Raw genomic sequence first — 24748 nt, 5'->3', positions numbered from 1 at the left:
GATCTTACACCTTCACAAAAATTAACTCAAAATGGATCAGAGACCTAAATGTAAAACACAAAACCACAAAACTCCTAGAAAACAACATGGGAAGAAATCTAGATGACCCTGGGTCTAGTGATGACTTTTTAGATACCACAACAAAGCCACAATCCATGAAAGAAATAATTGATAAGCTGGACTTCATGAAAATTAAAAATTTCTGCTCTGCAAAAGACAATGTAAAGAGAATGAGAAGACAGGCAACAGAGTGGGAGAAAATACTTGCAAAAGACACATCTGATAAAGTACTATTATCCAAAGTATACAAAGAACTCTTAAAACTCAACTATAAGAAACAAACAACCTGATTTTAAAATGGGCCAAAGACTAACAGACACCTTACTGAAAAAGATATACAGATGGCAAATAAGCGTATGAAAAGATGCTCCACGTCATTGTCATCAGGGAAATGCAAACTAAAAGAACAATGAAATATCACTACATACCCATTAGACTGGCCCAAATCCAGGACATTAACAACACCAAATGCTGGAAAGGATGTGGAGCAACAGAATTCTCATTCATTGCTGGTGGGAAGGCAAAATAGTACAGCCACTTTGGAAGATAGTTTGGCAGTTTCTTACAAAACTAAACATACTCTTAACATACGATCTAGCTGTCACATTCCTTGGTATTTTCTCAGAGGAGTTGAAAATTTATGTCCACACAAAAACATGCACACAGATGTTTACAGCAGCTTTATTCATAATTGCCAAACTTGGAAGCACCCAAGATGTCTTTCATTAGGTGAATGGATAAAGTGTGATGCATCCAGACAACAGAATATTACTCAGCCTAAAAAGAAACAAGCTATCAAGCCATGAAAAGACATGGAGGAGTTTTAAATGCATATTACTGAAAAGGCTGCATGCCTTGTGATTCTAATTATATGATGTTCTAGAAAAGACAAAATTATGGGAACTAAAAAGATCAGGGGCTGCCAGCGGGTACGGGGGGGAGATGAATAGGTGGAGCACAGAGTATTTTTAGGGCAGTGAAAATACTCTGTATGATAAAATATGATGGGTGCATGTTATTATACATTTGTCCAAACCCACAGAAGGTATAACATGAAGAATGAACTCAAAGGTAAACTATAAAGAGTGGTAATGATGTGTTCATGTAGGTATATCCATTGTAACAAATGTACTACTCTGGTGGGGGATGTTGATAGTAGGGGAGGCTATATGCATGTCTTGGGGCAGAGCATTTAATCTGTATCTCTCAATTTTTCTGTGAACCTAAAACTACTCTAAAAAAATAAAATCTTTAACTAAAAAATAGCAATATTAGGGTAAACATTATAAATGTTTAAAAAATTTTTATTTGTCCCTCTTTATAACATTTTCCTCATGCCTCTGCCCATTCCCCCATGTAATTACTTATTTGCTTTCTATCACCCTAGATTAATTTGCATTTTCTAGAATTTTATATAAACGGAATTACACAGCATGTACTCTTTCGTCTAACTTTTCACTCAGCATAATTATTTTGAGATTTAGACATGTGGTGTGTCAACAGTTCATTCCTTTTTATTGCTGAATATTATTTCATTGTATAAATATACATTTGACCTTTGAACATCGTGGGGCTTAGGAGTGTTAACCCCTATGCAGGTAAAAAAATATGAGTATAACTTTACACTTGGCAACCACAGATAGCACAGTACTCTAGTATGTATTTATTGGAAGATATATGCATATAAGTAGACTCACACAGTTTATATCTGTTGTGTTGAAGGGTCAACTGTGCTACAATTTGTTGATTCATCCACCTGTTAAAAGGCAATTGAGTTGTTTCCTTTTCTGGCTATTACAAATAAAGCTACCATGAACTCAGGTACAAGTTTTATATAGATACATGCTTTCATTTCTCATGGGTATATACTTAGTAATGGACAGGGTCATAGGACAGGTTTATCTTTTTAAGAAAATGCTAAAATGTTTTCAAAGTGTTTGCATCATTCTAGGGTCACACCAGCAATCTATGATAGTTCCAGTTGCTCCACATCCTTGCCTACATTTGGTATGGCTATGTTTTAGTATTTATATATTCTAATAGGTTTACAGTGGTATCTCACTATGTTTTTTGTGCATTTCCCTAAATAATGTTGACTAACTTTTCATGTGTCTATTTTCCTTCTACATATCTTCTTTTGGGAATTGTCTTAAAATCTTTTGCCAATTTTTTTCTAACTTTATTTTATTTGGGGATGTTTGTTTTATTATTTAGTTTTGAAGCTTCTTTATATATTCTGGTTTCAAGATTCTTATCAGATGTGATTTATACATATTTTTCCCTAGACTGTGGGTTATCATTTCATTCTCTTAACAATTTCTTCAAAAAAGAGTAAGTTCTTAATTTTGATGAAACATAATTTTTATCAGCCTTTTCTTTTATGGATCATGTTTTTGGTATCATATTTAAGAAATATCTACCTAAGCCAAAGTCACAAGGATTTTATCCTATGTCCTCTTCTAAAAGATTTATAGATTTAGGTTTTATATTTAGGTCTATGATTCATTTTGAATTAATTTTGTATACAGTGCAAGTAATGAGCCAAAGTCCATTTTTGTGCATATGCAGATCCAATTCTTTCAGTACTATTTGTTGAAAAGACTACCTTTTCTCCATTGCATTGCCTTTATACTTCTGTCAAAAAAAATCAGTTCATCATACACTATGGGTCTAGTTATGGACTCTATTCTGTTCCATTCACCTATATGTCTGTTCTTTAGCTATTAGCACACTATCATGTTTACTGTAGTTCTATACGAAGTCTTCGAATTATGTAATATAAATACTCCAACTCTGGGGTTTTTTTTAAAGTTGTATTAGCATTTCCAACTAAATTTTAGAATCAGCTTTTTAATTTCTTTAAGAAAAGCAAGAGTGTTCATTGAACCTATAGATGAAATGAGAGAATTGGCATCTTAGCAATACTGAGTCTTCTAATCCTTGAACATGATATGTCTTCATTAATTCAAGTTTTCTTCTCTCCGTAATATTTTTGTAGTTTTCAGTGCACTGGACTTGCAGTTTTGTCTAATTTAATCCTATGTATTTCAAATTTTTGATGCTCTTGCAAAAGGCATTTTTCATAATTTCAATTTCCTAATTTTCAGTATTAGCATATAGAAATATAGCTGTTTTTTGTTTATTGATCTTATCTTATTGGTTTTGTTTATCTGTGATCTTTCTAAACTCAGAAGTTTTTGGACCATTTTACTATTGTTCATCTGCAAGAAAAGAGAGAGTTTTGCTTCCTCCTTTCCAGTCTGGATGATTTTCCTTTTCGTTTTCTTGTCTTACTGCACTGGCAGTTGAATAGAAATGGTAAGAGCAGACATGTTCCTGATCTTAGAAGAAAGGAATGTAAATCTTCTGCCACTGAATATAATATTAGCTAGAGGGGTTTGGTAGGTGCCTCTTAAGATCAAGGAAATCCATTCTATTCCTAGTTTGTTAAGAGTTTTTATCAGAAATGGATGATGAATTTCAGTAAATACTTTCTCTGCATCCATTGAGATAATTATATGGTGGGCTTATTTATGTTTAAACCTTTTTAACCTTTTAATATGGTAAATTACAATTTTTGATTTTCAAATGTTAAACCAACCATGTATTCCTGGCATAAACCCTTCTTGCTAAGAAAACATTATCCACTTTATATGCCATGGGATCTGACTTGCCAAAATTTTGTTCCTCAATTCTGCATCTATGTTAATGAACTATAGTTTTCTGATTTTGTAATTTTGTCTTTGTCTGATTTGGGTATTAGGGCATATCTGTTTCATAAAATTAGTTGGTCATCAGTCCTTACCCCTCTATTTTCTGAGTTTATGAAAGATTAATATGGTCTCTTACATTAATGTTTCATATAACTCACCAGTGAAAACTTCCAGGCTGGAATTTTTACATGTGCGTGGGAAGGGTTTGGTAATTCAACTTCCTTAGCAGATAATAGGGCTACTCATAATTTTTGTTTCATTTAGTTAGTTTTAGGTAATGTGTGTTTCTCAAGTTATTTGTCCAACTTTCAGTCTTCTCCTTTCAGCTGTTGAAAGCCCATCTGGTAAACTGCTCTCTCTTACATCTTGCTTTTCAAATCTAGGTTTACATCTCTTTTTTTTTTTTTTTTACAGTTTCCATTGCTCTGTTGTGATTCTCTATCTGTTCCATTATAAGCAGAGCTCCCTTTAAATCAACAAATATATTTATCCTATATACTTTAAATCTCTGTCTAAAAATTCTAACTTCTGTGTTATTGCAAACTTAGTTTTCATTGATTGGTCTTCTTGACTATGGGTCACTTTTACTTGTTACTTCTCATGTCTAGGAAGTTTTAATTGCATACTGTACTCTAGTTAATATGCAGACATTCCAGATTTTTTTTTTAAATCCTTTGAAAAGTACTGAACTTTTGTTTTAGGAAATAGTTAACTCGGCTGAACTAACACTTAAAACTGTATTTTCCTTTCAGTGGACAGCAGTTAAATCTATGTTCAGTTATTGCAGACTTTCAGCTGTTCCTTTTTGCTGGGTTGTACAAATCCTCCCTTATACTTATAAAGTTCAGGATTCAATCAAGGATTTGGGTGGCATTTAAAAGCAGATTTTTAGGCTTTCCCTTCCATGGTTCCCTCCATTCCAGCATATCCCTCATCACTTTCCAGCTATTCTGGCATCCTCAATTCTGTTCTCTGACTTTTCAAGTCACTAAAACTGTGGTTTTTCTGTCTGGGTTTTAGCCATCCTTTGCCACGCAGACTGAAGGGCATCCCAGGAAAAAAAGCCACATAAATGCAAACTTGCCCAATGTACTTCCTTTTTTTAAAAGGTAGAATCCTTTCTACTTTTTTTCCTGCTTTGGTCACTCTCCTGTGTTATTAAATAAATAGCTGTTATATTTTGTCCAGTGTTTACTTCTTATCTCAAGAAGAGTTAATCTAACAAAAGTCATTCCACTAACATTAGAAATTAATCCCTCTTGGTCTTTTTACCACTACAGAGAGTGCCTTTACTATAAAACTATTCTCCTCAAACTAATGTTATTCAAACAGGGGTTCTGTATAACACTACTCAATTACTATTAATAGGTGTTCTGTTAGAAGGAAAGTGAGTTAAATGGTTAACAAGAGCTTGGAAATATAGCACTGCAAAATAGGTTTCTTTAAATCCAGGATTTTAAACATCTTTAATATGCTAGTGTACCTTCTATACACCTAAATGGAATACGCTATTGAGATATTGTCCCAAACTTTTTCATATATAATTAGTAGCATTCACTGATTCATTCAAAAATATTTACTGAGCTCCAAAGAGTGGAGACTAGAGTATGATCACCTTTTTCCCAAGACAATTCTTTTTAGGCCACAATTCACTATCCCTTTTTAGTCTTCTAATTTCAATGTCAATCACTGACTCATAGTGGCTAGGTTTAAGCTATTTAATCTTCACTAATACTTTGTGATCATCATATCAATACAATAGGGATGCTGTTGTAGGAGAAGTGAAATGAAAATAGAGATGCACCAATCATTAACTTAACTTACATGGATTAGATAAAAATACGTAAAATTGCCTAGTATGGTATCTACCACAGATTAGTAGCCTGATAAATGTTTGGTTCCTCCTTAAGTGTTTTTGCCTTCTTTTGCCGATTAACTCAGTGATTTCAACAAGATTCATCAGAAATTGGCAGACTACAACTCTCGGACCAAATGCAGCCAGAAGCATGTTTGGTATAGTCAAAGAATTAAGAATTTTTTTTAACACCTTTAAAGGGCTATTTTTAAAAAAAGAGAGAAAAAATATGTGGCAGAGACTTTATGTGGCCCACAAAGCCTAAAATATTTACTATATAGCTTTCACAGAAAATGTTTGCTGATACCTGAGATACAGTCTAATCTTTAGAGCAATCTAAAATAAGCAGTATAAAAAATTCATTTTATTTACGTAGATACTGACGTAGAAGCCCTGGTTTTTTTTTTAAATAAACTGCTATTTTATTGATTTTCGAAGTATTCAAAGGCTCATCTCACATCTTACCTTTTCTCCTTTTATACCAGTACAGTCACATTTTGATCCTGGAGAACATCCATAGCAAGCCTATAAGGAAGATAAAGAGGGAAGAAAATCATTAAATATGAACCTGAAAACCAGACTCTGACTTACATCTCAACTGAATTCAAGTCATCATTACAATCCAAACTTGTAAAAACAACTACCAGAAAAATATCTGAAAGGATATATACTAAATTGCAAACAATGGTTACCTCTGGGGAACCTTTCATCTTTTATCGTATACATTTCTGTTTGAAATTTTCACAATGAGCAAATGTAATTTTTATAACTTTAAAGTGAAAAATCTTTCACAAAGACATAAAAAATGAAAAAAAACCACACAACTTCCCTGAAATATGTTTTACAGCTGTTAGGAACTCCTTTTCTTCTCCTAACATCACCTACAAGAAATTACCTCTCAACCTATATTAACAAAGACCTTGGCAACTAGCCAAGGATGCCTGCCACTTGAAGTCCCTTGCTTCTCTGCATTCATGAGCAATCACAGAGCATGAAGTACATAATTCTATATTTTACCACCTTTCTTTTCTTTGCTTCCACTGTTTCACCACTAGATGCTCAGTATCTAACAGTTCCAGGCTTTACCCCAAATACTGTTCCCACAGCCTAGATGGTCTAAATAGCCACTTTTAACAAGTTCATTCACTTGTATTAGGAACTGAGGTCCTGAAGACTGAAAAATATCCTCCTCTAAAATAAGAACCTATAGGACAAGAAGACAATAGATGACTTCTGCCATCCAGAACTATCCTTTACTCTGGCATGAAGCTTAACTGCTTAGAAAAACAAATAGTAATTAGTTTAACATATGTAGATAACTCAGCATTTACGTACAATAAGGAGTTATGCTTCTCACCAAAAAATAGAAACTTTTGAATATGAAAATGAATGTGTATATCCATGTATGACTGAAGCATTGTGCTGTACACCAGAAATTGACACAACACTGTAAACTGCCTATACCTCAACAAAAAAAAATAAACACCAGGTTAAAAAAAATAGAAACTTTTATGTGATGTAATTACCAATTAATGTTTACCAATGTTCAGCCTTGGGAGCCTATAACTTAAAATGTACCTTAGCCTCCTTCCCAACATTCCATGCTTTCCTTTACTCCAATTACTACCAGAGTACCTTCCCCAGTCTTTATCAAGCTACTAACCTCATTCTTTTAGTTAGAATTCCTAACCCACTCACCTACAATCTGAAGCAATCCTCAAGCTGAAACTCCTTTTCCCAACTATAAGAGCAAATAATAATGGCTTGATGTTGGAGGAAATCTCTCATTCACAATGCAAAAGGTTGTTCATGTAAAAGATGTGCATTTGACATTTCTAATTAAAAATCTGTTATGTAGCCATTATTTATTATACACAGATGATTAGGTTATACACTCTAGTTTTAGTATTACACATCAACTACATTACAGGTTAAATAGACTTATTCACACTTACTCATCAAACATGAACTGAGCATGATTAGAGGGCAGAAAACTTGTTAGGCACTAAAAATGAATAAGAAACAGTTCCTTCCAACATATATAACTAATGCAATACCTACTGCTCACTTGTTATGTGCCAGCCACTATATTATGTTAAGTGCACGTAGAGATACTAAGACAACGCATCATTGCTCTCTAATGGGAAGGATAATCCCATACACAAAAATTACATTACAGTATGTTAGGAATAGAGGTTAATTTAAGATATATAATAGTGTTTTGTGCAAACATGAATTCTAGATTCCAAAATATAACTTACACATTTTAGAAGACGCTGCTTCATGAAAATGGCTATATTAGAGTATGTATATTATCAATACTCAATTACATGCATTAATGCAGGAGTAAAGGATGGTGATAATCCAAAATGGCTGTAAATCTAAGAATTAACATTTGGCTGTGATATACATCTGCACTTTACATATAAATATATTTGCATAGTTTTTGTGTTGTTAGTAAAAGATGGTACAACCTTCCATTTTCATGTTTCATTAAAAGTTGTACCTTTTTATGTAGGTACTGTATGTTTTCTGTATGTTGGAATATGTATATATAAAATACTGTATGTGATCACTTATATGTGGAATCTAAAAAGTAAAACAAACTAGTGAATATATAAAAAAAGAAACAGACTCATAGACATAGAAAACAAATCAGTGGTTATCAGTGGAGAGATAGAAGGGGGAAAGGCAAGATATGGGTAGGGGATTAAAAGGTACAAACTACTATGTACAAAGTAAATAAGCTACAAGGATATATTGTACAGCACAGGGAATATACCCAATATTTTATAATAATTATAAATGGAGAACAATCTTTAAAAATTGTGATTTATTATGTTGTAGACCTGAAACATATAATATTATAGATCAACTATATCTCAATTAAAAAAAGAAAAAAGAATTTTAAAAACAAATCAAGCTTTTAAAAAATACAAATTAAGTTCCTGAGAATAATGCAAAGTGATAGCCTAACAGGATTTCATCAATATGGAGAAAATACTGTGTGATTCATACTTATAATTGTATTTCTAACTTTTCAGTATCCAACAATATTCTCTAATTCCTAACAATTTATAAACAAACAATAAAAATTTTAAATAACCTTGTGTGTCATTTAAAAAGTGATTTTACACAAAGTTTTTTGAAAAATTAGTAATTTCATCCCTTTGCACTTCTTTATTACTTAACATGTAGTTATAATTTAGAGAGGTCACTACTTAAAACATTTGGTAATTACAGAAAACTCTGCATTCAATTTGAAATTTTAAATTATATTCTATTTATTCCACTTAGGTTGTGATAATGACTTTGGTACTCAGTTCAAAAAAAAAAAAAGCAATTGTAATACGCATACCAAGCACTAGATGCCACTTTCCATACAGTTATAACCATTATGCCCACAAGGAAATAGCTCCAAATATGGTATCTGTTTAATGGAGCAACTTGTTTTTTACCAACATCTACTAATACTGAATAGGTACTTAACCACCAAGCACAAAGTTTGGGCTATGAGTTATACAAAAAAATGGGTGCTGCCTTTAAGGAACTTGCAGTCTATCAAAAACAAAACAAAACAAAACAAACTAGGCCCAAACAAATGAAGATAACATTTAAATACAGTGGAATAATAATAAAGCAAACAATGGTAAGAAAAAGAGCTCTAAGATACAAGAAATACATCCTGAGTTTACCTCAGGAACTGATTCATTAGATGACTATGGATAAGTCCTTCCCATATCCCAGGGCTCAGGTTCTTCTTTGTTAAGATGAGGTAGACATTATGATATCTTTAGGTAGCTTCCAGCTTTTACAGCCTGTGATTCAGAAGGATTTACCAAGTAAAAATGAGTTGTATAATCAATAATTGCTATCAAACTTAAGAGAGTTCCCTTGAGCCTACGAGTGTTCATAATGGCTCTATAGAGAGGTAAATAACTCCACTTCAGTTTTTTAAAATGAGTAGAAAAATACCTAAAGGGAAAATGGCCATACTAAGCAATAAGATTAAAACACAATTTTTTTCTGGCCAAAGAGTCAGGTAAAAAAACATTAAATATACCAGTCTAATGGACTTCTGAAGTCCATTTGAAAAAAGTACAGAAGGAGATTAGTCAAAAAAAAAAAACAACTTTTAAAAACTGTGGAAAAACAGATTCTACAAAGTCATTGAAAACTGTTAGAGCAAGAACACTGATGCAACAACAGTAATGTTTAAACTTTTTAGTGTGGGAAAAATAATAAAGAAGTAAGTAAATAAGATTTGTTTCTCATGTAAATAAAATACATCATAAAGATACAATAATTAAAACAGTGTGGTATTGTTCAAAGGATAGGCAGCTCAATGAAGCAAAATACAAAGGCCAGAAACATATCTACACACACACACACACACTTTACTGTATGACAAAAGTTAGCATATCAAATAGATGTGCAAATAATGTATTGTTCAACATATGGTGCTAGGACAAGTATAGAAAACAATGTTTGCACCTCAGGCTCCTACAATTAAACAAAAAATACCAGATATGAAACTAAAAGTACAAATAAAAGCAAACTTCTCTATGTATTCGGACCACTTAAAGAAACTCACAAAAATTCATATACTAGGACCTCTTCCTAAAGATTTTGTTTCAGTAAGCTTGAGGCTGGCTACCAGACCTGAAATTTTAGCAAATATCTCTAGGAGATTCTGATTCAGGGGTTCTAAGATATACACTACAAAATAATGACATAGAGAAATTAGAAATATTCCAATAACATGGTGAGTTAGTTATTCAGACTGAAATGTCTGCTTAAAAAAAACTTGTATGCTTGAAAAAATATAAAAATAACTTAAAAGCATCAAACAGAAGCAGAAGATAATTTATCAAGCCAAAATCTACTGGGGAAGAGGGGAAAGAGTAAATTCATCAATGAAACTACTTTTGCCCTAAGGGCATTTACCAAACTTGGCGAATTTGAGATTCTTGTTTTACAGTGTAAAGGAGTAGTACCACATAAGAGTACCCTTTAATCCTACTCACAGGGAACTTTAAGAAAAAAATATCTTGGCTCTCAGCAGAGAAGTAGAGAGGGAAAATATCCTTTAGAAACTATAATGACAAGCTGACCCTCATACAGACTTGCAATCCAAATTAGCGATTAGCTGGGTGACCTCCTAATATCAAAGTGCAAATTTGTTTAGAGTGGAATCAAACTGTTTTGACCTCCCAGAGGCTGGGCAGAAATATATGTAAATCCTATGCAGAAGAGCATGCTTTCATATTAAACTTCAAAGAATTCCAAAAAATAATTTTTAAAAGGAAAATAAGCCACCCTATTCAAAATTCACTAAGCATACAGGAAACAAAATACCATGAGCAACAACCAGGAGAAATACCTGATAGCAGAAACTATTCAGCAAAGTTTTCAAATATTAGAATTACTAGACACAAAATATAAAGTGACATATTTTTACAAGTATGAAAGATTTTTTTTAATTTGAAGAATAAAGGGACCAGAAAAATTTTTTAAAAGTAATATAGCTGAATTGAAATACAATATTAATTCTAGAAGTAAAAATGATGAAATTTAAAACTCATTGGATGGCTTCACAGCAAACTAGATACAGCTGAAGAGACTTAGTAAAGTTAAAACACTTGGCAAAGTGAAAAGGAATTACTTATAATGTAGAACAGAGATAAAACATATAGGAAACGTGAAAGAATAATTAAGAGACATGGAAGAAAGAGTGAAGAAGTATAGCAAATGGATAATTTACATGGTTACAGAAGAACTAAGGTCTGAAATACAAAATAGGAATGAAGAGGGGAAAAAGCAGTAATTTTTGGTTGAATTTAGTTAAAATTTACTATAAAACACAATTTTAAAAATAGGTACAGGGTTAAAAAATGAATACTAAAAGAAAAACAGTGATAATACAATGTAAATGGGAGAGGATGAGTGATGTGAAAGTATTCTAAGGTCCTTGCAATTGTGTAAAAAACAAGCATAGACATCGATTACTTTAGACTTTGATAGGCATAAGCATACAACCTAGGAATTCTAACTTCTACGATAAACCTTAAAAGAAGAAAAGTGAGGTATTCATTCCGAACTAGTAGAGGGGGACAATACTCAATAAAACCAAAAGAAGGCAAAAGAGAGAGACAGACAGAGATAGAAAGTGCTAACTTAGTAAAAACAATGCAAATAAAAGAAATATATCAGTAATTACATTAAGCGCAGTTAAATGTAAAATAAGACAGCATGAGGAAATAATCACACAAATTTGGAATATGGTACATTACGCAAAGACAAATAGCATGGACTCCTCAAAGTCAATGTCATGCCATAGGAGAGATGACTTTGTAAATGACAGTTTGAGGAACTCTGTGAACCATCTCCTTAACAAAACAACAATAGTGAAATTTAGAAAAAAAAATTTAGCCTCTGGATATTGCCTGATGAACCTACAGCAAATGAAGAAACTTTTATTCAACAAAATTTACTAAATCTCAGTATGAACAGCAAGAATCTATGGCATTTTATCCATGATATACTCCCTTCCCTTCTCCCTCCACTGATCAGCTTGACAAAAGCTCCATACAAGGTGGGAGCAGACATGAACCCAGAGCTCCTTCTCCCTCCAGCTCACAGTTAAGCACTATAGGACCTGCTTTACAAAAAATACTAAAGGAAATTGTTCATGCAAAAAACAAGCGAACTTAAACAGTAACTGAATAGACACACACACAAAAGGGTGGTGGTAAACATAACTTTGCAATTGTAAAAAGCAGTACAAGTGCATAGTTCTGTACCTTACTTCTCTTAAGTGACTTAAAACCTGATTATGTAAAACATATGGGTATACTGGCACTGTTGGGCTTGTAATGTATAGAAGTGTAACATATTTGACAATAACATAACAAAGAAGGTTGTAGAAGCAAACTACTAAAACAAGAAATTTATAACACATAATAATTTGCATTCATTGGAACAAAAGAACCAGAAATGTCATATAAGAAGTTCAATATAACAAATTATAAATATATACTTCCTCTCTTTGCCTTTCTCAGCTTCTTTAAAGTCATAAAGTTATATAACATTCTAATTCTAATTACAACAGTGTATTTTTTAGTTTGTGACATATATAAATAGATATAATATGTGTAACAATAAATAAAATGTAACAGAGCTCATAGGAGTAATATTTCTACATTTTACTGAAATTAAGTTGCTGTATCTTAAGTAGATTCTAATAGGTTATGTCCATGGTAAGCCCTAGAGCAACCACTAAGAAACCAACTAAAAAAAAGAAGTGAAGAGCTGGTGGGAATGCAGTTTGGTGCAGCCACTATGGAAAACAGTGTGGAGATTCCTCAAAAGACTAGGAATAGACTTACCATATGACCCAGGAATCCCACTCCTGGGCTTGTATCCAGAAGGAAATCTACTTCAGGATGACACCTGCACTCCAATGTTCATAGCAGCACTATTTACAATAGCCAAAACATGGAAACAGCCTAAATGTCCATCAACAGGTGACTGGATAAAGAAGAAGTGGTATATTTATACAATGGAATACTACTCAGCCATAAAAACCGACAACATAATGCCATTTGCAGCAACATGGATGCTCCTGGAGAATGTCATTCTAAGTGAAGTCAGCCAGAAAGAGAAAGAAAAATACCATATGAGATCGCTCATATGTGGAATCTAAAAAACAAAAACAAAAACAAACAAACAAACAAAAACAAAGCGTAAATACAGGACAGAAATAGACTCACAGACAGAGAATGCAGACTTGTGGTTACCAGGGGGGTGGACGGTGGGAAGGGATAGACTGGGATTTCAAAATTGTAGAATAGATAAACAAGATTATACTGTATAGCAAAGGGAAATATACACAAAATGTTATGATAACTCACAGAGAAAAAAATGTGACAATGAGTGTGTATATGTCCATGAATGACTGAAAAATGGTGAACACTGGAATTTGACACAACACTGTAAAATGATTATAAATCAATAAAAAATGTTAAAAAAAAAGCAGTGAAGAAAATCATTAATTATAGTATTTAACTAGAAAATATTCACTCAATGAAAAGGTCGTAAAGGAGGAATAGAAGAACAACAAAATGCATGAGAAATATAGAAAACAAAAAGTAAAATGGCAGACAAAAATCCAATTATATCAATAACAACACTGAATGTGAATGGATTAATAAGCCAATCAAAAATTCAGAGATTTTCAGACTATATAAAAAGCAAGATCCAATGATGTCTACAGGAGAAAGTATTAAATTAAAATACACAAAAAGGTTGAAAGTAAAAGAATGGAAATAATACAATCATGCAAACAGCAACAGAAATGGACTGAAGTTTGTTTCTCCTCTGCACAAATTCATATATTGAAATCCTAATCCCATTGTTATGGCATTTAGAGGTGAGGCTTTGGGGAGGTAATTAGATTATAAGTGTGTGGCCCTCATGAATAGGAATAGTGGCCTTATAAAGAAAAGCCCTCTTTATGCCACACAAGGATACGAGGGGAAGTCAGCAGTCTGAAACCTGGAAGTGAGCTCTCACCAGAACCCAACCATGCTGGCAGCCTGGTATCAAAATTCCACCCTCCAGAACTGTGAGAAATATATTTCTGTTGCTTATAATCCACTGAACTTGTGGTATTTTGTGATAGCAGCACAAACTAAGATAGCAACCGTAAGAAACCTGGAGTGGATATACTAATAACAGACAAAATATCTAATAAAACAAAAATATTACTAGCGCTAAAGAAGGACATTTTATAATGATAAAAGAGTCAATTCTTCAGAAAGATACAATATAAACATAGGTGCACCTAACGACAGAGCCCCAAAATACATGAAAGAAAAACTGACTGAAGTGAGAAATAGACAACTCAACAATAGATGGAGACTTCAATATCCTGCTTTCAATAAAGAGTAAAATAGCAAAGAAGAAGATCAATGAGGAAATAGAGGACTTGAACAACAGTATAAACCAACTCGACCTAACAGACATCTATTCAACACTGTACCCAACAAGGCATATTTTACATTCTTCTCAAGACAGCACAGACCATTCTCCAGGATAGATCATATGCTAGACCATAAAATAAACCTTAATAAACATGAAAGAATTGAAATAATACAAAGTATGTTTTCCTATGACAATGGAATGAAACTAGAAATCAATAACAGGAAGATATTTGGGATATTCACAAGAATGTAGAAAATAAACAATTTATTTCTAATTGACCTTTGGGTCAAGGGAGAAATCACAAGGTATATTAGAAATTCATTGAAACAAATGAAAATAAGCTGCAAAATACCAAAACACATGAAATGCATTTAAAGCAGTGCTTAGAGGAATTTTTTTAGTAGTAAATGCCTATATTTAAAAAAAAAAAAGCCTAGTTAATAAACTAACTTTCTACCTCTAGATATGAAAAGAGAACAAACTAACCTAAAGACACTCAACATCATTAGCAATCAGGGAAACGAAGAACAAAACTACAGTGAGATACCACTTCATACATAGCAGGATGGCTGTGATGAAAAAAAATTCCATCTCGTGAAAAAAAACATTTCATCTCGTAAGCAAGGACAGACAACAAGTGTTAGCAAGGATTCCAAAGTAACTGGTTCCAAAGAAATTGGAACCCTCATATACTGTTAGTGAGGATACAAAATGGCACAACTGCTTTAGAAAACAGTCTGGTAGTTTCTCAAACATATTATCCAGCAATTCCAAACGTAGTTATAAACTTAAGCAAAACAGAAACAGACATCCACACAAACACATACATGATGTTCATAGTATCATTATCCAGAATTGCCTAAAAAGTATAAGACAATCCAAACGTCCACCAAATGATAGATTGACAAGCAAAATGTAGTATATGCATACAATGGGATATTACTGAGCAACAAAGAGCAATGAAGTACTAGTATGTGCCACGATATGAATGAGCCTTGAAAACATTATACTAAGAAAAGAAGTCAGACACAAATAACCACGTTGCATGATTCTATTCATACAAAATGTCCAAAATAGAGAAACCTAAAGAAACAACAACTAGATTGGTGGTTGCACAGCGCTGGGTAGTTGGGGGGCCATGGGGAGTGATAGCTAAGGGTTGTGGATTTCTTTCAAGGTTGATAAAAATGTTCAAAAGTTGATCTGGGTGATGGCTGCAAAACTCTGTAAATATTCTAAACCCCACCAAATTATGAACTTTAAGTAGATGAACTGTATTATATGTAAACTATCTCTCAACGAAGCTGTTAAAAAAAATGTCATGGAAAAAAAAAAAGGTGGGAAAACCATTCTCTCAGGAAATGTGAAGGGTCTGAGATTTTTTTCCCTACTTGGAAGCTAACAGGTTAGCCTGCCATTGTTCCATGGATGCTGGAAGAAAATACAAGGTTTCTGATCAGAGACAACAGACAACTTATTACTCATAGTAGTAGCCTGGGCTTCCCTGAGGTCCAGTTCCCACAGGATGACATGAAGAGGACAAGACAATGCCTTCACATACACATTATTGCCATAGAAAAGAGACTGAGTATTTAGGAAACCTGCATATTTTATAATGGGCAGTAAGCTTGCTTGACCGCTGCTCTGAGATTTTATCTTTATTATACTGGACAGGAAACAAACCTGGCTTTTCCTCTAAAGGGAGATACTGCCTCTATTTTCCAAGTTGTTCACTGTACAAATATCCTTGAAAAGATAGTCCAGAACAAAACACCAGTTTCTCTCCTCTCAAGATGTACAGAGATAGGAGAGATTCATGGAAAATTTTCCAACACATTCCAGATTTTTAAAAACTTAATTCCAGATTTTTTAAACATTTAAAAACTTAAGAAAATAAACAAATGTCATACATAAACAGTTATGAAAGATTTTTAGGACCATAAGGAACATCTGAATATGACTTGAATATTAGATTATACTTTAAAATCATTGTTAAGTTTTTAAAGTGCAGTAATGATGTATTTACATGGTAAATGTCCTTTTTCTTTGGTGAGGCATGAAGCATGCTGAAGTATTTAGGCATATAATGCATCAAGATGTTTGCAAATTACTCTGAAATAGTCTAGCAAAAAACATACGAATACACACAAACATATACACACAAAATACTTACATAATCATTAAATACATGCACACACAGACACTGAAGAGAAAGAGACATAAAAATATAAAACAAACATGGCAAAAAATGTTAACGTGTTGAATTTCAAGGGAAAATACACTGGTAATTCATTCAGTTTTCTTCTTTCAGTTCTCTGAAAATATTGTAACTAAAAAATTAGGTTGGTAAGTACATTGATAGAAACACTTAAGAGACAGGTATCCTCAGATTGCAAAAAACTGGGGAAATGGTAACATGTATGCTATTTAATGAAAGACATTAAAAACATTATGTTACATGGAAAGGTTCAAAGGAAAGACAAAAAAAGCTATATCATACAAATAATGAACAAAGAAAATTGATATACCTATGTTAATTTCAAACAAAATAGACTTTAAGGCAAAAAGTACTACAAAAGATAAACAGTTCACTTCAGAATGATAAAAAGTTTGGTTCACAAGAAATACATTTAAAAATTTATTACAAGTTATTGAGTATAATTCTCTGTGCTATATAGTAGGTCCTTGTTTAACTTTTTATATAGTACCGTGTATATGTTAATCCCAAACTCCTAATTTCCCCCCGACACATACTTTCCCATTTGGTAACCAAAAAAGATATATATCTGAAACTAACACAATGTTGTAAACTAACTATATTTCAATTCTTTAAAATGGTTAAAAATAATTAACAGGGGAAAAAAAGTACCAGGTCAAGAAAGAGAAATAGACAAATCCAGAACAGTGGCTGCAAATTTTAAATAATCTCTGATTACTGATAGATAATGTAAACAAAATCATTTGTAAAGATGTAGAAAGATTTGAAGATGATTACAAACTTGTTCTAAGGAACATAAATAAAATAGTGTACCCATCAAATGTAGAATACATATTTGTATCAGGCATACCCTAAATATTTATAAAAATTGATCATACACTGGGGTTTAAGGTTAGTCTAAACAAATCTCAAAAGACTGAATTCACACAGAACATACTCTCTGACCATGTGAAGTTAAGCTACAACAAATAATTAAATCTAACCAAAACAGAAGAGGAGGAACGAAGCTAACATAACCTTGATACCAAACCAAAATGAAACTGAATGTGAAAGGAAAATCACAGGTCAATATTACAAATGAATAAAGACACAAAAATCCTAAGTAAAATATGACAAAGTGGGATTTAACCTAAGCCCTATCCATTGTTGAAAGGGAAAAATAGGTTTGGAAAATAAGAAACAAAAAAAAATGTCATTCACAGGTGATATGATTGCATAGATAGAAAATTCAAAAGAATATACAGAAAAATTAGAATTAATAAAGTTTAGCAAAGTTGCTGGGTATAAATCCAAAATATGAAAGTCAATTATATTTTATATACCATCAATACAATAACAAAATTAAAAAAGAGATGACTTACAATGGTGTCCCCAGTGTAGTCTCCTGGGAAAAAGTGAAAAGAACTAGATATGTTGGAGCTTTAAAAAAAAACATGCATTCTAACAACAGAAGAAATGGAATTAGAGACTCTGCAGAAAAGATCAACACACATAAAAAAAGAAATATGATCATAGAATTTAACCTGGCTCTATAATACGCAACATATTCACAATATTCACATATTTAATAATGTAAACATTGCTTATTGATTTAACTGAAAACAGAGTGACTTACTGGGAACAGATGGTGGGAGAGAGTTAACGGTGGTAGCAGAAAGAGCACCTCATCTGTCATAACATAAAGTAAATAGATAATATGTTGATAAAGCAAAAACTACTTGCAAGATTTTGTCCTTAAAGAATTGATTCAGGAAGTCTAAAGGGATGAGGAAAGAAACTGATGTGTTTACTGTTAGCTGTACTTTTAAAACCATATGCATATAATATAATACTATGCCATATTATCATGCAATGGCTATTCTCATGAGTCTCATAAACTCTTAGAAGACATTAATTTAAATTTAATGTTTCAAAACATAAGTTATCTTTGACCTGGCTACTCTAAACACAAAGCCTCCATTTTGCGGGGGAAGGGATAATTCTTGAGCAGTCCAAGGCTAAAAAATTTACATATCTTTGGTTATATCCCTTTATTTAATATCCTGTCACAATCCATAAACAGATCTTGCTATTTCTTCCTAATAAATGCTATCAATAAAAGATTGTTAGCACAGTTGGAAAATGTCTTTAAAATTACCTAATATACCCTCTTGATTTAAAAAGAAATGGAGGGCCAGTCAATGACACAGCCAGAGCTACAATTAGTTTCTTGACTTTTTCACTATTCCAAACTGATTCCGACTTACTTTCAAATTCTGAGCAAAAGCCAAGATGTTTTGCCAGATTTTCTGATGAGGAAACATTTTCTTTTCACTATCATAAAAGTATTTCTTAAAAATCAAATTATAGATGAACACATTAATCTGTTTGAAAGCCTTTTTAATCAAAGCAGCGGTTACAACTTTCTACAAATCCAGAACTAAAAATGAGGAGACTAATTAAAATATGATGACTACAACATGTAATTCACCAATACTAACACAGTTAATGAATTTCCTTGATTAAAAACATTATAATTTTTAAAATAACTAAAGAATACAGATACACTCATTTAGCTTTCAAGATCCTATTTTTTTCCAACAGAGATGGAAGATGGTTGGGGTAAGGAGGTGGAGGGCCTAAGAAAAGTTACCAGGCCGAAGAAGTATGCCAGACTTCAAGGATGCTCATAAACTAATGTTGATCAAAGTGAGGCCAAATATTTAAAGACATCAGTTATCAGACAATGGAGGTATTCTGGCATCAAGTCTGGACAAATTACCAAACGCTTCATTACCAGAAGTATTTCAACCTTAAAAATCCACAGACAAGTTACTCAGATTAGCCCTAGTGATTTTACACTTAGGGTGGGGAAGCTATACTTACTTCAGGTAAATTTTTTATTTCCAAGTATTTTTGGATACCATTTGGAAATATGTGAAATGAAGGAGCTTTTTTAAAAATTAGGTTACTAGTAGTCTATAATAAAAAAGAATATGAAAAGAAATATATATATATGAATCACTATGCTATACACAAGAAATTAATACAACATTGTAAACCAACTATACTTCAACAAAAAATAAAAATAAAAAATAAATTAAAATTTTAAAAATTAGGTTACTAGGTGCTTTTAATGACATTTGTGTAAATGAGATTTTTACATTAGAAAAGTATAAATCAGAATGGCATTTGTTAAGAGTGGATTCTCTGACTGGCAAATAAAGAAATCAAGTGTAAGCTACTTTAATCAAGAGCAACTTTCTTCCTAATTTTAGGTATCAGTAATCCTAAATTAAATTTGAGAAGTTTTTGAGTCTGGATCTATACAAATTAATATGGGGTATATGCAGATTATTAAATATCTTATCTCTCCAGAGGATTTTATAACATAAGAAGGGGAATTAGAGAAATAACTAAATGAGTGTTTATTAGAGTAAGATAAATGATATAAGATGAACATAAATAAAGTATTATGAGCATTCAAAAAAGAAAAAAATGCTTAGAAAACGGGTAGCAGAGGGTTGAGTCAAGATGGCAGAGTAGAGAGACTCACAGCTCACCTTTTCCCACAGATACACCAAGAATTATATCTACAAACCCACTGAATCGCACAGAACACCTACTGAACTCTGGCAGAGTGTCTCTCGCTTCGAAATATGGGAGGATTATCACAAAATCCAATAAACAACAAGTTTATACTGTGTAGCACAGAGAACTATATTCAATATCTTGCAGTAACTTAAGGTGAAAAGAATATGAAATCCAATATATGTATGTTCCTGTATGACTGAAGCATTGTGCTGCACATCAGAAATTGATACATTATAAACTGACTATACCTCAATAAAAATATATTAAAAAATAAAATAAAACTGGAAAAAAAGAAAACGGGTAACACACACAAAATATAATTTTTGACATTCCACTCTAGTAGATTTTTCCCTAGCGAGAATTCCCAAAGCTTTTAAGTGGAATGAGTAATATCTGAATGAGATAAGTACATATAAGCATGCTCACGATCTAAATTTGAAAATAAACACATGTAAGGATCACAGCATTGTAGAATTAGAAGCTTTCCAGTTCTTAGCTCTATATGATCTATGATATCTGCCTAAAACATTTCTAGCCATCCAGCCTCACCTGTTAACACCTACAGTGACGATGAACTCATAATGCAGCCCACAGTGCTAAGATTTAGGACATTTCTGCAGTAAGAGATTTAATTTGCTTAAGTCTTTATGAAGAAAATTCAACAATGGAAACTCAAGCAAGTAACAGATTAAAATCATTTTAAAATGAGATCAACTCAATGAATCACTTAATACTGTTTCTTAAAAGCTATCACATAAGCATCAGAAGAAACATTTAATTTCCCTACTCAAACTGAAAGCAGTTACTTTACTTTGGGTGTAGGGAAGATGGGCAGTGCTTATATATAAATTGTTTCTGCTGAAATGATTATTATTCATTTTTAATATGAAACTTCAGTAAAAAAAACCTGGTGATATATACATTTTTGGCAATAAAATGAAACATACATTCTCAAGTGATGCTGTCATTTCTAACTTGCCACTAAGAGAATATAAGCATGGGACAGATGTATTAAAGATTTGGGGTGAAAGGGATGCAAAACAATAAAAGCGATAACCAACATTTGTATAGATAGCTCTTTGTAATTTACAAATGATATGATATATATTATATTCGGTACTCTCAGTAATAATGCTGGGATATATGCAGCTATACCAACGTATGGTTTCAGATTGGAAACTGAGGTTTAAAGAGCTTAAATGACTTGATTTAGGACCACAAAGTAAGCTAACACCTGAACTCGGATTTTTGTCTGTTGACTCCAAATGCCATGTTCCTTCCATTACTAACTCTAGAAGAAAATATCCAAAATTTCCAACTCAAAATTAGTGGTCCAGAATAATGGAATGATAAACATGAGTAACAATAAAATCATTTAAGTTATAATTTATTTCTGGATATTATGAAAACTTTCAACATCATTTAAAATGATTTAGTTTCAGATAAATGAGTTAATCACAGCTAGTGCTTCATGGAAAAAAAAAAGTTGAGAAGTTGAGAACCTTGATTTTGTGGCAAGATTTTTATAGACTAGCTATTGACACCACTGCAGCTTTCCATTCTACCAGGCCTGTACAGACATATCCTGAGTTTCAACATCTTTCTTAGGATTGCAATAAAGCGGTTCCTTAAATGTAAAGAGATTAGCACAAGTTGAACTTATCTGCAGTTATTTGTTTTAACTTGGCCTTGGAAAAGTACTAACACCACAGATAAAAGAAACAAACAAAAAGACCACAGTTCCATGATAATAAGAATAAAACCTTCAGAGTTGTGCTGAGTATAAATATGTCTGGAATGTCTCCTATGAAGCAGTCAAAACCTGTATTCTAAGTGCATTTAAGACTCAGTGAGTCCAACTCCAGGGCTTTATGCCAATGTAAAAATGCACTAACATGCCCTAGGCCTCCCTGTTGGCTGCTGGCAGGAAGGTTAGAAGAAATTGTTTTTTGCCCTTACACTGAGTAGAACAATATTTCCTGTGCATTTCTAACAGAATTACTGATCATCTCAGCAGATGGTATTCATGGTAGGAGGAGCTAATATGATTTTTATTTCACAGGCAGCAAAGCTGGAAACCCTGCTACTACTTTCTGTAAGGCAAGTGTTCTGCATGAAAGCCTCCAAGGTATTTTCCAACATGGGCAGAAATCAGGAAAACCCTAGTTTAGTACACTCACAAAAAAGCAAGAATGCTTCAGTTCTGGTTGTTTTGCTTATAAATCAACAGGAAAAGAAAATCAATGCCTTCTTAGTCATGGTCTTAATTATGGGACACATTACATTAAGTCACATATCAAAGGTAAAAAAACAGTATACCACCACCACCACAGCCCCTCCCAATCACAAGAGCTCTAGCTCCAACCAATAGGCTAGTAATTGTCAAGTCAGTATTTAGAACACTTACAACTTCCTCTAATATCAAACTGGCAATACTTTTTCAATATTGTCACTCAAGTAGAGTATTTCCAAAGCAGCTTCAATTCATATAGTACTCAAAATCTATTGTCACTTTGTGCTCTTGTCATGACAAAAATCTCTTAGTTGTGTCTTAGAGAGACTGGAAGAAGTATAGGTAAGAAAGAGATGATATGACAGACAGATCTAGGAGATGAAAATGAAAAACCTTTTACAGGCTGAAAAAGTCCACATATCCCTTATATAATATGAGTCAATCTATGAGATTTTATTTTAATAAAAATAGCAACAACCTGACAATTTGCCATTTAATCAAGTTTGCTAATATGGGATTTTACCTGATTTTCATCACCAGCCCATTTCTAAGGAATGAATACTAGAGTTCTGGGTGAAAAGCTTTAAGAACCATATATAAACTAGAGAAACAATTTTACAAATCAAAGTCTACATGACTAGTCATCTGTAAGTATGATTTAAGGCAACACTGAATTTGAAACAAAAAGACTGAAATAAATACTGCATACTAGAAAACCAGAAAAGGAAATTCAGATGGTACATATGGTAGAACAAGAAAGACACATATGTGAGCAGACAAAATTGGAACAGAACGTATGCTATCTTGACTTGTGGTTAGATATTTGAAAATGGAATGTCTCTATTCTTGAGGGAATATTGACTGCATTCCTAGTTACTAACCCTCTGTAATATGTTGACACATCAAAAGGTGGGTTGTATGCAATTCAGTTCCATAAACATGTATTACATAACTTACTATCTCAAACAATAAGAACTGCTGAGGATAGGGAAAGACGGCACAAAGGTGAATATGGTACACAGAACTTGCTTTCAAGGACCTGGCAATTTAGCCAGAGAAACACAAAGGCAAATCAATTACTGTAATACTATTTTAAAAATAGGGAAAAAAAATGCTATGATGGAAGTATAAAGAAAGTGCTATGAGAGAAAAGATAAAGGATCAATTCTAATTAGGAAGAAATTATGACAAAAGAACAAATTGACAGCATTTTCTACAGCAGATTTTAAAAGAAAATAATAGGGCCAATTATTCATTTGGACTTGCTCTGTCCAATACAGTAGCCACCTGTGCCTATCAAACAATTGAAATATGCTATAAATGTAAAATACACACCAGTTTTCAAAGAGTATAAATATCTCATGAATGAATTATATATTGATTACATGATGAAATGGTAATATTTTAGATATAGTGAGTTAAATGACACGTTACTAAGGTTCATATCATTTGTTTTTTATGCTGTTTTAATGTCATGTCCAGAAATTTTTTAAATTATATGTGTAACATGCCTTATATTTCTATTGAACAAAGCTGATCTAGAAAATAAAAGTGACAATTGTGACCATTATTTGTAAGATATATTTGAGCTATAAGTGCAAAGAGTTATTATTCTAGAGAATAAACGATTCTTAGACAAGATAGAGAACCAAGTAAAAAAGAATAATGAAGAGTAGGTGGGAAAAACTATCTTATGAAAAGAGGAAATATTAAAAACATGATAATGAATAAACATATTTTTAAAAGCCCTTCTCATCACTTGGATAATAGAAAGAGTTCTATACAGCTTCCTTTTCCATTACTATGGTAGTCCTAAATCTGACTGCCTTATCCCCAATCCAGAACAATTAAATCTAATGTGCACCCAGTGCTGAGAACCAGTGTGTTGAAAAAATGGGGAAGACTCATACTCTTGAGAAGATAGTTGAAATCAGATTATTTCCAACAAAAGCATTCTGTTCTTTAAGCCTGAAAGAGCACAGATGAACTGATTGACATTTGGCAGTAAAAGGTACCAGGGAAGAAAAACTATAATGTCAGACTGAAGTTGTTAATAGTAAGGGATGAGAAAGCTGAGCACAGTCAACTGCAGACCCTGTGAGCTAAAGGCA

The 24748-nt window shown here is 32.6% G+C and overlaps 1 protein-coding gene across 2 annotated transcripts in view; it reads right to left on the bottom strand.

Moving 5' to 3' along the window:
- COL4A5 (collagen type IV alpha 5 chain) overlaps positions 1 to 24748 on the bottom strand; it is a 196142-nt gene that overhangs the window by 110216 nt on the left and 61178 nt on the right. For both annotated transcript variants that reach the window (XM_010992394.3, XM_064482925.1), the window contains exon 2: positions 6094 to 6153. In XM_010992394.3, the coding sequence (XP_010990696.2) occupies positions 6094 to 6153 (60 nt within the window). The remainder of the gene's footprint in view (positions 1 to 6093; positions 6154 to 24748) is intronic.

Source organism: Camelus dromedarius, chromosome X (genome assembly GCF_036321535.1).
Source record: "Camelus dromedarius isolate mCamDro1 chromosome X, mCamDro1.pat, whole genome shotgun sequence".
Lineage (NCBI taxonomy): Eukaryota > Metazoa > Chordata > Mammalia > Artiodactyla > Camelidae > Camelus > Camelus dromedarius.
This window is presented reverse-complemented; position numbering and strand designations above follow the sequence as displayed.